The sequence below is a fragment of the Tigriopus californicus genome, chromosome 4 (assembly GCF_007210705.1).
Source record: "Tigriopus californicus strain San Diego chromosome 4, Tcal_SD_v2.1, whole genome shotgun sequence".
In the NCBI taxonomy this organism is placed as follows: domain Eukaryota; kingdom Metazoa; phylum Arthropoda; class Copepoda; order Harpacticoida; family Harpacticidae; genus Tigriopus; species Tigriopus californicus.
Genome location: NC_081443.1, coordinates 10,135,901 through 10,150,049, shown reverse-complemented (window position 1 = coordinate 10,150,049; position 14,149 = coordinate 10,135,901). Strand labels below are relative to the sequence as shown.

Below are 14,149 nucleotides of genomic sequence, written 5' to 3'. Positions count from 1 at the left end.
CCAAGGAGAGCTATTGAATCAGGCTTTGGCCATGGTTCAAAACCGCACTTGCGGTTGGAATAGGAAATGAATGAAACGATATCACCATAATAAGCATATGTTGCAAGGACAATTTTCGATTGTGAGTGTCGTTTCGGGACTTTTTCTCCAGAGTACATCTTTCATTCATTTATGTCAGGGCAGTGAGTCCATTTTTCTTGGGCTTTTGGACCCGGTGAGGGTTTGAATGAGGGCACTGGCCAAGATCATGGTTTCCTCAGCCCAAAACATGGATAAGACGAACGAAGGAGGCGGAGTAGAAGTGAGTGAGGTGAAGAACAGTAGCAATTAAGGTTCGTTACTTGTCTTTTGGGCACAGATCTGTCTCGGGAGGTGAAGATATGAATCCCCGTGCTTAAGAGTGCTAATCTGGGATTTGGATCCAACCCCCTAGAATTGGCGAGTTGGGGTTGAGGATTGGAGGCAATGATTGCTGGGGCCAATCTGTGGCTGCATTGGTCTAGGACTTCCATTAGTATCTCTGAATTATCAGTCATTGAAAGGTTTGTCTATGGAGAGATTGGGCAATTGCTCTCCACTTTGGCTCATCCTTGTGTTTTGCCTCAGGGACTCCTCTCACAACCAACAACTCGAAAGACGGATCGCTGATAGACAACAGGAGCAGGAGTTGAAGGAGGAGAAGCCATCTGATGATAAATAAATGGTTTGCTCCTCGTGGACACAACCTATCGTTCTTCGTCATCGCCTCCATCTACTTCTCCTCCTTCCTATCATCATCGTCTTTGGTCTCTCTGATTTCATTCTCTCGGTTCTTCTCTGCGCCTTTTGGTAGACTCATTCCCCGTTGGTTATCGGCCATCCGTGTTCTCTTTGGCACCAGCCAACATTCGGGTTTGAGGCTCAATTTCTCGGGAGAACGAGCCATGGATGCTCACGAGTAATCACCCAGGAGTTGGTAAATGACCAGATGGTTGATGGTTGGATCAACCAAGGATATTCCACACCAAAGACACGTCCAATTGAACATGGGAAAAAAAAAACTGTCAATCTCAAGATGTCACTTCCTCCCTCTGAAAACAGATTGGGTGGGTCAGGAGTCAGATCCTCACCATTGGAGGATCGCTGAATGAGTTCCATTGGCGAGCGCTCTTGAACAGTTGGCAAGACAGAGATAGAGGTTGAGACCAGAGGAGTAGAGAACCTATCTAAACCTGGCGAGTAAATCTTTGGCGCGGTGCCATAGGCAGCGCGAGCGCTGAAACTGAAGAAGACGAAGAAAAAACTCATTCATTCTCCAAGAGCAAATTGAAGGATGAGGATCTCTGTGGAAGACCTCTCGACAACCCCAACGACTTGTTATTCAAGGCAACCCAGCACCGCTACTTTGGCTACAACAGCAACAACCACCACCACTACTAACAACGACACCATGACCAAGTCCAAAAGGGCTCTGGTCAAAAACAAAACAGTTGAGCGTGCAAAACCCTCGTCTCAACATATAATGAAGACAAAACATCTGTGCCGATTGAGCACCGTCCCCAAAAGAGCCCATCTTCGATGTTACCTTCCCCAATCTAGTCGTTCTGTTCTATTCTGTGCACTTGTTTTTCTCAGTGTATTCATCAGTGACTCTCTAGTGTTTGCCGTGCATGTGGACGAAAGCACCAACCATATTTACCCCGTGTCAAAACATTCTTACAAGAGCTTTCATTCCAAGGACAATATTAACAAGCATCATTCCAATGGGCCTCATCATGCCAAGCATAAGTCGCCATTAAAAGTGTTCTTCGCATCGGGGGTAAGTTTGAATGAATTGACTCTGTCCATCTTTTGAGGGGTGATTTGAACGCGGGCTATCTAGCAAGTGCTGTAATTCTAGCTATGAGAGCCTGGCTTGAGTGATCCCCTTTAGCGGAGAGAAATCGGTTCAATGAACAAAAACCAATTTCAAGGTGTCGAAGGAGGAGGAAGGAACCAAAGTTATTTGGTGGTAGTGTGTTCTCATGGCTTTTTGGCCCTAGGGGTCTTCACATTTGACCCGGCATACCTACAGGAGAAACAAAGTCAGAGGCCTAATCCAAAGACCTCCGAGTCTATGGACGACTTCCTTTCCATGGAAGTGCTCAGAGCTCGTCCAAATTTGGCCTTAAGGGGATCATAGGAAATGGGGGGAGGGGTATAACTGGTAAAACCTGGTGTGATGATGATAATGTTGATACCAAGAAAGAAGGGCATCCTCCGAGAGATTAATGAGACCGTTCGGGGAATTTGTTACAGAAAAACGACATCATTAGCATTATTCATTGAACTTGTCTGAGTGAGTCAGACCAAGCTTGATGATTTATCATGTTCAAGAACGGTTTTCTCAGGGATCCCGAGAATGAATGTGGGAATGGTTGTCAAGCATCGCTGCGTCCATTAGAGTTTAATCTCGACAACAAAGACCGATTTGTGCAGAAAAACCACTGCATTCCATACAGTAAAGCAGCAACTCGTCTGTGTACTAATGCATTTCAAAATGCGATTTTCATTGGAGCCACCCAAACCAAATTGCCGTTTTATCCAAAGCTTGGGAAAAAACCATCGTTGTCCACTTTGAGAACCTCGCTCATTCATTGCTTCAGAGTGTCAATTGTTCAAATGTTTGTTGCTCTTCGACCTGTTTCCGGTACGGATTGATAGGTAAACCAGAGACAAAAACACTATTCGAAAAATATTTTTTCAACCTAACGTAAAACAGAATGTTATCTAAGAAGGTTATAGCCAAAGCTCTGCGCGAATTTTGGAAAGAAACTCGCATTTTTTCGCGATGTCGAAATATAGATTGCTATCAGAAACCAACTCGATTGCTCGTTTTTGACAGTGGCTGGCTTTTATTGGATTGGTTGCGAACTGAATGGATGGATCAGGTTTCATTGGTTGGTCAGACTCACGCTGTTTCTTCTACGGTTTCTTGTTGATCAATCTCCATATATTTTTCTCCCCATTCAAAAAACTTTCCCAGGTGGATGATGGTTGATCGAAATGTAATCATGAATGAGGAAAGTTATAGTAATCAACGATTTTAATCGAAAGGATTCACGTCATGTTTCCATTCTTGACTTTTCTGGGTCGTTTTCCGGTTGCACTCACCAATGGCGACGATGGTTCGGGGATTTTACTTTCACTGACCGCGACCATCTCCCCAAGGTGACATTTACCGTTTGAATGGAGCGACATTTGAAGGAATGAATCATGCAAACCAAGTTGGATCATAGGGTATCATTGGTATTACAACTACCATTTACCACCGTTTGGTCGTTGTTGTTATTGCTAATGTTGGCAAGGGTGCCGCCAAGGGAACAAACTCCCGCCCTTTTCTCCTCGTTCACACCAGGGAGCGGATCTTAAATGAACCAATTCTCTATGGAAATATACTGTCAACGGAGTTGAAATGTTAAAAGAGACCGACAACTCATCAACAATGTATCATCATCATCATCATCATCATCGTGGTCATCATCATCATAGCGTTTACTGATGACGAGGAGCCCTCTGACCAAGACGCGTCTGGAGCAAGAGGGAATGAATGAGCGTGATGTCCAATGAGTAATCGTTGTACACGTTGATCGGTTGATCGTTGGTTGTCGGATTGGAGTCTCTAGCTCAAGATCAACTTCCCCTATGAAATATATCTTGGGCTAGACTTGCAAAGATCTCTTGGAAGACACCCTTGAAATGTGGATGCAAAAAGGTGGCAAAGGATAGATGAAGTAGAAAGAGCAAGGAAAGAAGCCAATTTAATGAAGTCCAACCGTTGTTCCCATTCCTCGTGTACATCCCAGAAACAAGCAAAAAGATAGACTATTTCGTGCGGCTCCTCCTTCTCGGTTCGAGCGTTCTCGCTTCATTCTTGTTCAAACCACCAACCACTACAGCAGCGTCTAAACCAGAATGAATGGCATTCTTGCTTGAGAGAGTGAAAAATGCATCTAAACTCCTCAAAGATCAGCATCGCTCCGGGCTACCATCATGTGGAAGTTAGAAGTGCTGGTTCAAGCCATACCAGTCAAGCAGGGCCAAGACCAACCAAGGGGAGGGCAATTTTGTGAGGCTCTTTGACACGCTTGTTCCTCGTCTGTTAAGGACCAACTACTACCACTACTACAACACCAACAACAACTGCAACAACCGCGTCTTTTGAGTTGTTCATCTTTTTGGCTTGAACACACAGACATGTAACACAGTACAAGGTAGTCAACAGACACATCTTGAAGCAACGATACACGAGGTACATTGGATGGAGATTGATCTGCTCGGCAATACATGGGGTGATCGTCTAACAACATCTACAACAACCTTTGGCATCCATTAAGAGGCGGAACCGCTCAGAGTACGAGTGGTAGTAATGTAGCAATGTGGCACACATGTATGTATGCCATTATACCTTCGCTCTAAGTAGCTCTCAACTTGTCCAGAACCTTGTCGAAGAAGGATCGATGAATCGGAATCTCGCTCCGATGCCAATTTAGAAGCTAAAGAAGGTGTGATGCTGGGAAATGGATGAAAAACTGCTTCTTCATCTCCTTCTCCACCTCCTCCATCGGAGCTGACACATGTGCCGCCCGGTGCTACTCCTCCATCCACTTCTTCTGCATCTCCCCTCCGTACTTGTGCTGTGGTCGGCAAAGAGATCTCTGAGCGAGCGAACAAGTTGCCTGAAGCCCATCCACATGATGATGTTGCCAACTCGTCATCGGGGAACTCCATCCATCGCCACATGTCTCGAGATTTCTAACAATGAATGAGATGTAATCTCGACGTCACTTGGTTCTTGAATGTCCAACTCCTCCTCGAACGTGAGGAGGGTGATGGATCTGTTGGTACATGTGGAGAACCTTGAGCATGGCTGCCACGACATTCAGACTAAATGGGTTGACAATTGATTCATGAAAAGGGGCTCCTCCATCGGCGATTTGGGTACGCGTCCAACATCCAACGCCGAGGACCGAATGAGTGTCCAATAGTCGGCTAAATGGAAATTGAGAATGAATGAATGAATGAGCGAAGGTTCTTCATTCATTCATGAATCAGTCCGTCATTGTTATCCATTTAAGCATGGCACAATAAAATCATTTTCTGCTCTCCATTCTCGCGATGGTCCAATGTGTCTCTGGCAGTGGAGCCGAGATCTCGTCTCATCTCATGTTCATGGTAGCGAGAAAAGTGGCAGGGAAGGTAATGGCTGTGGAATTGGTCTGGGGGTGAAGAACGTCCACGAGTGGTGACCCGGAGCCTCTCATTCTCATCATCATCATCTTCGTCATCAGCATTGGAATCTAGGCGCTACTCGTACTCACATGAGAGAATGCGATCATGCACACCATTTCTTGCTTCTCTGCCACTTGGTTCTCTTGATTCTTCGGCCATTGCTGGGCTCAACCATCAATTTTGAGTGGTAGAAGATTTTTATTTGCCTCTGGCGGCACAAACAAGAATGAATGAATAAGAACCAATGAATGGTCGGGCTTGCCCTGGCATTATTACAGGTTCTTCTACTCCATCAAGGAGGTTTGAACGGAGATCCCAAAAAGATCTACGTCATACAAAGAGGTGGCCACGTTGTTAACGAGGTGTCAAGTTCCCCTTAAAGCCACATTCTGAAAAAAATTGTCTTTTATACCAGACCCATCTTATGGCCAATAAATCCCTGACAAAGAAAGAAAGAAGGAGACACAACTAGCTGCCCAGGCCGTGCCTCTCGAATCATGAATGAATATCCAAAAGGCTTAGGTAGATCGATGTGAAACCGACTTTTATGGGACCCAATCTATTTTTTACCATTCCAGGAGTCTGAGGATGACCTTCCCGTGTGCAGTCCCAACAGTGTGTGTAACAAAATTGACATCTACGGATCACCGTGGGTTGAGAAGCAATGCCGATGTCCATCCGGAATGTCATCTTGCTCCATGTCCACCCACTCCAGGGACGGTCGAACCATTGTCGACCGGACCAGGCTTTTGAAGGTAGGCCAAAAAAGAAACAATCCTCCACCAAACAGCCCACCTTGCTCATCCAGCTAGCATTTCAAATTGAAACACTCGGATTGGAAAGAGTTGTCAACCAAGGAATAATGGTTTTCGGACCAAATGAAACTGATCCTTGGCGCCATTTATTTCCAGACCTGTGAGCCGGTTCGACATTTCAAACGGTGCAAGTTCTTTAAGGATATCACATCGACCGTGATCACCTATCCGGACAACTCGACTCAACAAATCATGCATTGTAAATGCCCCAAGAACTCCGTGTCATACCTCATCAAGCGACATGCTTATCAAACCGACCAAGGCACGGGCTTCCAATATAGCTTCGCATGCTCGCCACAAACGGTAATTTACTATATACGAGTAGCTCAATTACATGCAGGAACTCTTTAGTTCTCGTAGCCTATACATACAGTCAATTAAATTGTGTAGCTGGCACAGATATTCACGATCCGCCACGAAATTGAATTACTAATATGATAAATAATAGACCTCGAAGACAGTTGTCGAAATATTTTTTTTTTCGTTGAAAATAATGGAAAAGAAGTTGCCGAGACTAGGAGCATAGTTGTGAAAATTCGCAAAAAACGTGTAACTAGGAAGAAAAAAAAAGTTGTAATATATATAAGTTGTATATAAGTGTGAAAATGCTTCAAAAAGGTGGAAATAATGGGAATTTGGCTCAAAATGTTTTTTTCGGTCAAAGAGGCAAAAAAGTTGAAGAGTTCTTTTTCAGATTTTAATTTCTTTTTCGAGTTCTAATGATGAGCAACAAATAATCATCTTGCCTTTTTTGGCTCATAATATACGCTACTAAGGGTTGATAATCTAGGTTTATCAATAACTTCGTGTTGTTTCATCCTTATTGTGATATTGAGGCAAGGCAACAAAAGAACACAAACTTGTTCAAGGAAACTTTTTTCCTGTAGTGTCTTAATTTTCGGAGAGATATGTTAGATGAGTTGTGCGATCAAGCTATAATTGTCTATTTCAGAAGATCCGTTGCCAGAGAAAGGAACCTTGCCAACTATTTAGTGTTCGAAAGGACGTGACAAGGCCAGAGGCCGAGGAAGTGACCACCAACGCCCTTTGTCAATGTTCTCATCGAAAAAAGTGCCCCAAACATCATTTGGACGTGGGAGTGATCCCAGGCAAGATTTATTCCGAAGATTCGTTGCGCACCTACAGCGCTTATTGTATGTGAAATCAAGCCCCTTACACGACCGACCTGAGCGATATAAAACACAACTTTTCAGCCTTACAAGCTGACCGGCCCACAAAAGACTGGATCGAAATTGAGCGCCGAGACAACTTGCCTCATTTTCCTGATGTGCCATTTGTGAAACCTTGTGCTTCCATTATTATTATTACCTTGCTTCAACAACAACATGCGACGTGAATATTTAACTTTGAAATATATACATCTCTTGTGCTTCTAGTATATGTCAAAATAATTATTCCTGTTTTTTGCGATGCGCATAGTAGTCATGGACGGCAATCTCTTGCCCTTTCGTTTCGATGCTCCAAGGCCTAGAATGAGGAAAACTTACGTCTTGATTTTGAATAAAAAATAAACAATTTCCAATTCCGTACCTCAACTCTCGAACCCGTTGAATGGCAACCCGCCAATTCATGCCCTCAAACTCTACTAAATAACAAGCTAGCATCACCCCTGTACGGCCCAGTCCTTGACGGCAATGCACCAAGAGACTCTGCAAAACAAATAGAATAATTTTCATTTTTTAAAAGGCAAGTGTCATACATTTTTGTGCCCAAGAAGCAAATTTTGAATCGTTCAGCTTTTATCTATGGACTGCTGTTTTTTTTTATATAGAGCGCAAGAATTCTGCAAAAATATACATTTTTTTTTCAAAATGTACATAAAGATAACATGTTTAAAACATAACTATCCGATATAATCCCACAGCATTTTGTTCCCTGAACTATTCACGAAAAAAATAAAACTTTCAGCCATCTGCCATTTAAAAAGTGTAAAAACAATTTGTTCAATAGCTTCTTTGAAATGACTAAAAGCTACAATCTTAACTAGGTTTATCCTAGTTTGAAAGTTGCAAACAACCCCGCCTTTCATGTTGATGGCTGCAATTAATATTTCTCTCACACATTTCAGCCCTATATAATATTTAAGGCAATAAGAAGAAACGATATCTTGCACTTATCTATCCCTTGATCATGACCTTTCTGGGCATTCTACTTTCCTTTGTCTTACATAAGTCAAGGAACATTGCCCAGAATATAGTAAAGTTAACTAATTCCATGCAATCTGTAGGCCGACCTCATTTCAAATAACCTTGGATAAAAATGTTGCCGCAATCTTGGCTCTAAGTAAACTCAGAAGAGTCTTTAAGGCCTTGCATAACTTGGATTGTGAATGAGGGTTTCAAATGTTACGTGTTTACCTCGTGTTGCTCTCTCACTCGATGGCAATAAGCGATGAAATCCTTTATTTGAGATAAATTCGGAGCTTGGAATTCTTGCACAAAGATATGCTTGTGCTTGAAATAGACCAACGGAATTTGGGGTGGGAGAAAATCCTGAAACGCAAACAAAGCACTAACTAAATCATATCACGACATATCACTCATTTTGATTGCGAACATGAACTCTTACATCTGATAGCGTGACAATGTGCTTGATGTTCTGGCGCTTGAGCCACGCCATTTCAGCTTCGGATCGAGGACAAGAAGATCCAGCTAGTTTATTCACGAAGATCCAAGAGAAATTTCGAGGCGACGACATTCTTAATGTGAAAAGCTTGACTCATAATGAGTAACTCCCGGTAGTCAAGACATCTGAGAAACACATGTTGTGGTTTGATTTCCTTCGACAGGTAGGACGATTCCGCAAAGGAGAATAAAGTGATCTCGCAACCTCCAAAACGGCCTGAGAATTAAGAATAGTAGGCAAGGGCTAGACATTGGATGTTGGACGACCGACCACTCGGTTGGTAAAACAGTAAAATGGATGGTCTCCTGGGAATTGATTACAAACCGGTTTATTGTACTGTTTAGCCAACCGAGTGGTCGGTCGTCCGACATCCAGCGTCTAGAAATCTATGGCAAGGGCCACAGATGAGGTTGCGGGAATGAATCTTTTGGGGTCGTGTTGCACATTTTTGTGTTATGAAGGTAATTTAGAAACTCCAATTCGCTCTTCGCTCTTCGCTCATCGCTCATGGTAGTAGAGTAGTGAGCATCTGGTGTGGTTTTTTTCCTGTATATTTTTTGACTAAATCCGCGCCCATTGATAGGGTCCTTGCATCTTAGCCCCTAAAGCTTAGGGACCCGTGCAACAAATAGCACCTGGCGTTAAGTTAGCTTAGGATACCCTAGGGCTCACCAAAGATGATGAAATATAATTAAACCAAAAAAGTTAAGTAAATTGTCCAAAGCATTACATTAATGCAAGCAGTAATACTTTAGAAACACTTTTTTGTGATGATAAACGGCGTACTTCAACGAACGTGCGCCAAAACTTCTTAAAACTTGTAAAGGAAAAAGCTCAATCACACATAATTGCCAGGGTTTGGAAAACTACACATTTACTTTTTTTCATTAGGGAGTGCTCGGGGAAGTGAACCTGCCCTTGTCATCGAAGGGGGTGTCGTGTCCGGTATCAAATTGATTCTCCGTCTATGGGTGTGAGTAGCGTTTGAAAGTTGCCTTTAGGAGAAAGGTTGAGGAAGGGAATCCAACCAGGGACCTCTCATTCTAGGAAACTGCCCTAATCACTACACCACGTCTCCTCTCTGGTTTCATTTCCTTGGTTTGGGTTTTCACGGGCTTTACAAATCCCCGGTACTTTTACATTTTTGTACTCAATTCAATAACCACTCAATGAACTGCGTTTCTTAAATTTGGTTTTGAATAGGCAGCTTTTGGTATAAGGGGGAAATTCTATACTTCATATTACAATGAAATGATCACTTAAATTTCATTACGGTAGAATGTAATCCGATTGTATTTGGTTGAGATGCGTCGGTCCACGTCGTCAAGGATGTCCACATTATCTCCAATCTCTAAAACGTGTGCCTTCCAGAATGGGCCCCGGTCGGTGTGGCGTCTTCCGTGATGATAGTGAGAAGAGAACGTAAAGGGTCTAGTGATCGCCTTCTTTCTCGTGAATGATACTCCGAGGTGACCTTTCGCCATTTGATCGACGGAGAGCACTTCATCCGGTGAGGATTATTGAATAGGCCGGGCATTGAGGCTCTATTAAAGGGTTCAATTGTAATCCCATTTTGACACATCCTGTGGTGCTCGTCTTCACTTCGGCTAATGTTATAGAGCTATTGATAAAGTGGCAGCGTTCGGGTACGTGATAAATAAATTCGGAAAAGATGTGGAAGTCTAGTTAATTTTGTCTCAGTTTCCTGGGATCAACTTGTTGAGGCCACTCACTTCGATCGGCTTGAGCGAATTCATGCGGTTAGGGCAAGGTGGGATCACGCATTGCGAATCTGGGTGTGAGTTGAAAGTATCGTATCGAGCGACAACCTTCGCCCAGTTTGATCTGATGTAGTGCATCTTGACCATTAGGTTCGATGCCTATCCCAGCAGTGGTTAGGTTCCACATTGGATTATCATATCGCCTCGAATTATTATGTTCGAGATTCTACTGTTTAACTGGAGGCGAATTGCTCGCAGGAGTTGAGGCACGTTTGGGAAAAGGTGAAGACGATAGTCTTTAAAACATAAATCCTTCCAATTATAATGGTGATCGAGATCGGTGGTGTGACGATTACTGTAGTCTATCCGCTGAATTCTGGTCTGGACTGCTTCACTAGTGACGAGAGCCAGAAAGAAAGGAGCTAAGTAAGACATTTTCATTTTGTAGATTTTGGGCGTCGAACCTTTCTGAAATGTGCGGACGAATTCTTCTCCTTTGTAGTTAAAAACCCTGACTTGTATCATTTTTCGAAAAGCTATGTACATGGAAACGATCGTGTGGTATTACTTGACTCATGGGAGAAATAGTTTTCCATTTCAATGGGGTAGTGAGGTGGTAGACACAATATATGTCTGGGTGCAAGTGCAGCATATACTCGTAGAGTTAAATGGGGATTAATTCCAAATTATACCGTACGACCAAGTTGATATATTGATATTTACATCGATAATTACCAGTATCTGATCCAACCAGCAAATTCAAATAAGGATATTCAAGGCAATAGCAAATTTGAAGACCATGTCCAGTTAAAAGTGACCAAGGCTTTCCACGCTTGCGGCTGGATATATCGAACAATCAAGTCCAGGGACGCATTTCCCATGGAAACAAATCAATGGTCTTACCGCATCTTGAATACGCTTTCCCAATCTGGGCACCCATGACCGCAGGAGCCGAATACAACGCCCAAGTCTTTCTTTTTATCCGTCACTTCAAAGAGTACACGGTTCATCGTATAATGAGGGGGTCCAGGTCCAGGACCTCTCATGCTTTGAGTATGTGCTCGCCACACTTGACATTTGTGTATGCTAAAACGCATCCTGTTGACCGTGGTCCACTCGGAGATAACATATAGATCATTTGAAGCGTAACCCGGTCCATTTCAGTACTAATCTTCTTGTATAGTTTAGAGTCATGTGCAAATGTTTTCAAAATGGAACCATGAGTTGCTTAGGAAAACGCCAAAAAGTAAAGGCCCAAGGATGCTCCCTTGGGGAACGCCAGAGTGACCGGTTGCCACACTGAATTAAGCCCGTTTAAGCTCTCCATTCCCCTCCTGAATAACGTGAATGCTTTTCTTCTTTTTTTTACACCACGGACATATGAGTTCAATGGATTTGATAGCTGAGAGAGCTCTTCCTCGTAATCAATCTTGGCTTTCCTTATTTCACGTTGCGTTTTAGCTCTAAACTCTTTGAAACGGGCGAAGTTATTGCGGTCTTTGGTCAGCTTGTACCTTTTCCACAATTTGGTCGGCTTTTTTGTATTTTGCAGTAATGTTGGGTTAACCCACACTGGGCGATCCTGTTGGCGTTGGATACGCCATGGAATAAAGTTTTCCAACCCCTTTTTGAAAATAGATTTTTAAATTAACTCCATCCAGCTTCCAACGCACAGTTTTGGAAATTTTCTTTCCAATGGCACGTATTAAAAAATACTGCATATGCGTCAAAATTAGCCTTTGAAATATTTGGTATCATTTGTTCTGTTTTGTCAAACTCTGTTGTAGACGCCAATTCGCAAAATGGTCATTCATTGACAAGTCTTGCCTGACCTCAACAGACCAAAATATGAGTGAATTACGGGCCATGATAGTTATAATTGCTCAACCATTATAAGAATATGAATTATATCCTTTGCTCAAAAAATAAAGACAAAACACCTTAGCCATTCAAATTCGCAATCAGGCCAGAAGCTGTTTTGATAAAATCGACCGAAATTCACACATCATGTTTCCTCGCCACAGATTAAATGTCAAATGCCATCTTTTTTTAATAGTTGGAATGGTTTAAAAGAGTGTCATGAATAATTTCATGATTACCATCAGATGAATTATGACCGTACAACGTGTACATTCTTGAAACATCAATCAGTGTTCGAAAGCAAAAAAGCCTCTCTCATCATTAAGTGCTGACAAATAGTCTCACGACAATTGTCCACAGACGCCACACAAGTGACTTTTTAGACGGCTATTCACATCCCTCAAAACAAGTTTGGATTCTCTTAGATAGTGGAATATGACTCAAACTTTCCCATGGTGGTTAGCTAACAATACAAGCAACTCCAGCTTCGTCAAGTTATCTTGATGTTAAGTTAAACAAAACTGATATAAGTGGCTTTGAAACACATAGCAAAGTCTGAAAATGCGTGTCACCAACTGCAATTGTCCTTTTTTATCTGGGCAGTGTACACTCAAAAGTTGGATGCGTTCTTCTTTGAACTTTGACAATCATTGACCGTAAATATGGAAATCATTGGTTCGTTATTTGAAGCCAGAATATTTTGGAATGACAAGGAATATCCCGGAAGACAAACGTGGCCGTGGTGTCCAATGCATATTCTCAATAGTGATGGATCGAGTTCTAAATTATCGAGCTAAATCTAGTCTGAGCCGAGAGTTTCAAAGACAAGATTATACGAGACAATTTCTCAACCTGATGTCCCCACTGTCATTTATCACATCATGGTCCAAACAATCAATGTTTTTGAAATGACATTAACTTGGAGTTAAAATGTAAACAGTTATAACTGTTTTGAATTGTAGTTATAACTATAATCAGCCAGATGTTTCATGGAGGTAGCCTTCAAAAACAGAGTAAACCGATCAAGCCGAAAAGTGTCATCTCTATGGAGTCATTTTGAAGGACTCATGAAGATTCGAGCCACAGGAATTGACCAAAGTTGTTCGTAAATAATCAAAGAATCGCGAATTGATTGGAGTATTACGAACCATCAAAAACGATTTATGACCCGCACCCTTTATGATTTGATCTTAGAGTCTTAGAAAAGTCTTAGAAATACTGTGTGTGATTATTTTTTCAAGTACTGCACTAGTTTTGGGATACTGTGTGTGATTATTTTTTCAAGTACTGCACTAGTTTTGGGAAACACTTTTATGCCATAGTTTGAAGATAAAGAATATGTTGAAACAAAAGCATTGGGATGTAACGGTTCAAACTTATTGTATTGAATCTGAAACATCTCAAAACTAGCTCAAAGCATTTGCGTGTGGGTAAAAGTGCAAATGTGGCTAATTTGTTGATGAGATGATTGTGAAAAAACACGTTTGTAAAGGAGTTTTATTTGGACAAAAAAGCTTCCACAATACTTCCATTGACGCAAACAAACTACTTTATAGATTGTGTTAATATGTCAGAATAATAAGTACTTTAACCTCGTTTAAACGAGAGAACTGATGAGGTTCTACAAAATGTGACTTGTACGAAGTTTTCGAGGTTTTATCGGTTTTATGGTCAGACATTTTACTTTAAGTCCTCACAAGATACTGCATTCCTATAGACCCAAAGGATTTCAAACACCTTTGGCACGACAATAAACATCAAAACCATAACAAATCACCGGAAAAGTGAAAGGCTTTGCCAAATCAAGCAATCTATTTTTTTGCAGCTCTCTATCATCAATAAAATGTCCCAATTTCT

At 42.0% G+C, this 14,149-nt stretch overlaps 2 protein-coding genes across 3 annotated transcripts; one reads left to right on the top strand and one right to left on the bottom strand.

Moving 5' to 3' along the window:
- Window positions 1–1,020: 1,020 nt before the first annotated feature.
- LOC131879381 (protein giant-lens-like) lies at window positions 1,021–7,464 on the top strand. Of its 2 annotated transcripts, none has more exons than XM_059225684.1 (4): window positions 1,021–1,798; window positions 5,829–6,005; window positions 6,162–6,368; window positions 7,021–7,464. In XM_059225684.1, the coding sequence occupies exons 1-4, from the start codon at window positions 1,313–1,315 to the stop codon at window positions 7,225–7,227; spliced, it is 1,077 nt and encodes a 358-aa protein (XP_059081667.1). In that variant the 5' UTR covers window positions 1,021–1,312; the 3' UTR covers window positions 7,228–7,464. The 2 variants fall into 2 exon arrangements, with proteins under 2 accessions (XP_059081667.1, XP_059081666.1); XM_059225683.1 differs by having other exon boundaries at window positions 7,018–7,464.
- On the bottom strand, window positions 7,355–8,881 carry LOC131879382 (dual specificity protein phosphatase 23-like). Its single transcript, XM_059225685.1, has 4 exons — window positions 8,655–8,881; window positions 8,444–8,578; window positions 7,617–7,735; window positions 7,355–7,553 (listed from the first exon to the last, which is right to left on the bottom strand). The coding sequence occupies exons 1-4, from the start codon at window positions 8,781–8,783 to the stop codon at window positions 7,478–7,480; spliced, it is 459 nt and encodes a 152-aa protein (XP_059081668.1). The 5' UTR covers window positions 8,784–8,881; the 3' UTR covers window positions 7,355–7,477.
- Between the last annotated feature and the right edge of the window lie 5,268 nt (window positions 8,882–14,149).

What these genes read in the sequence shown, in the direction of transcription:
- LOC131879381 (XM_059225683.1), top strand. Translation starts at nt 1,313, where the DNA reads ATGAGGATCTCTGTGGAAGACCTCTCGACAACCCCAACGACTTGTTAT. An exon ending in AAGTGTTCTTCGCATCGGGG is followed by an intron (nt 1,799 to 5,828) that starts GTAAGTTTGAAT and finishes TTACCATTCCAG; the next exon opens with GAGTCTGAGGATGACCTTCC. An exon ending in TCGCATGCTCGCCACAAACG is followed by an intron (nt 6,369 to 7,017) that starts GTAATTTACTAT and finishes TGTCTATTTCAG; the next exon opens with AAGATCCGTTGCCAGAGAAA.
- LOC131879382 (XM_059225685.1), bottom strand. Translation starts at nt 8,783, where the DNA reads ATGTCGTCGCCTCGAAATTTCTCTTGGATCTTCGTGAATAAACTAGCT. An exon ending in ACATTGTCACGCTATCAGAT is followed by an intron (nt 8,579 to 8,654) that starts GTAAGAGTTCAT and finishes TTTGCGTTTCAG; the next exon opens with GATTTTCTCCCACCCCAAAT. An exon ending in CAACGGGTTCGAGAGTTGAG is followed by an intron (nt 7,554 to 7,616) that starts GTACGGAATTGG and finishes TCCTCATTCTAG; the next exon opens with GCCTTGGAGCATCGAAACGA.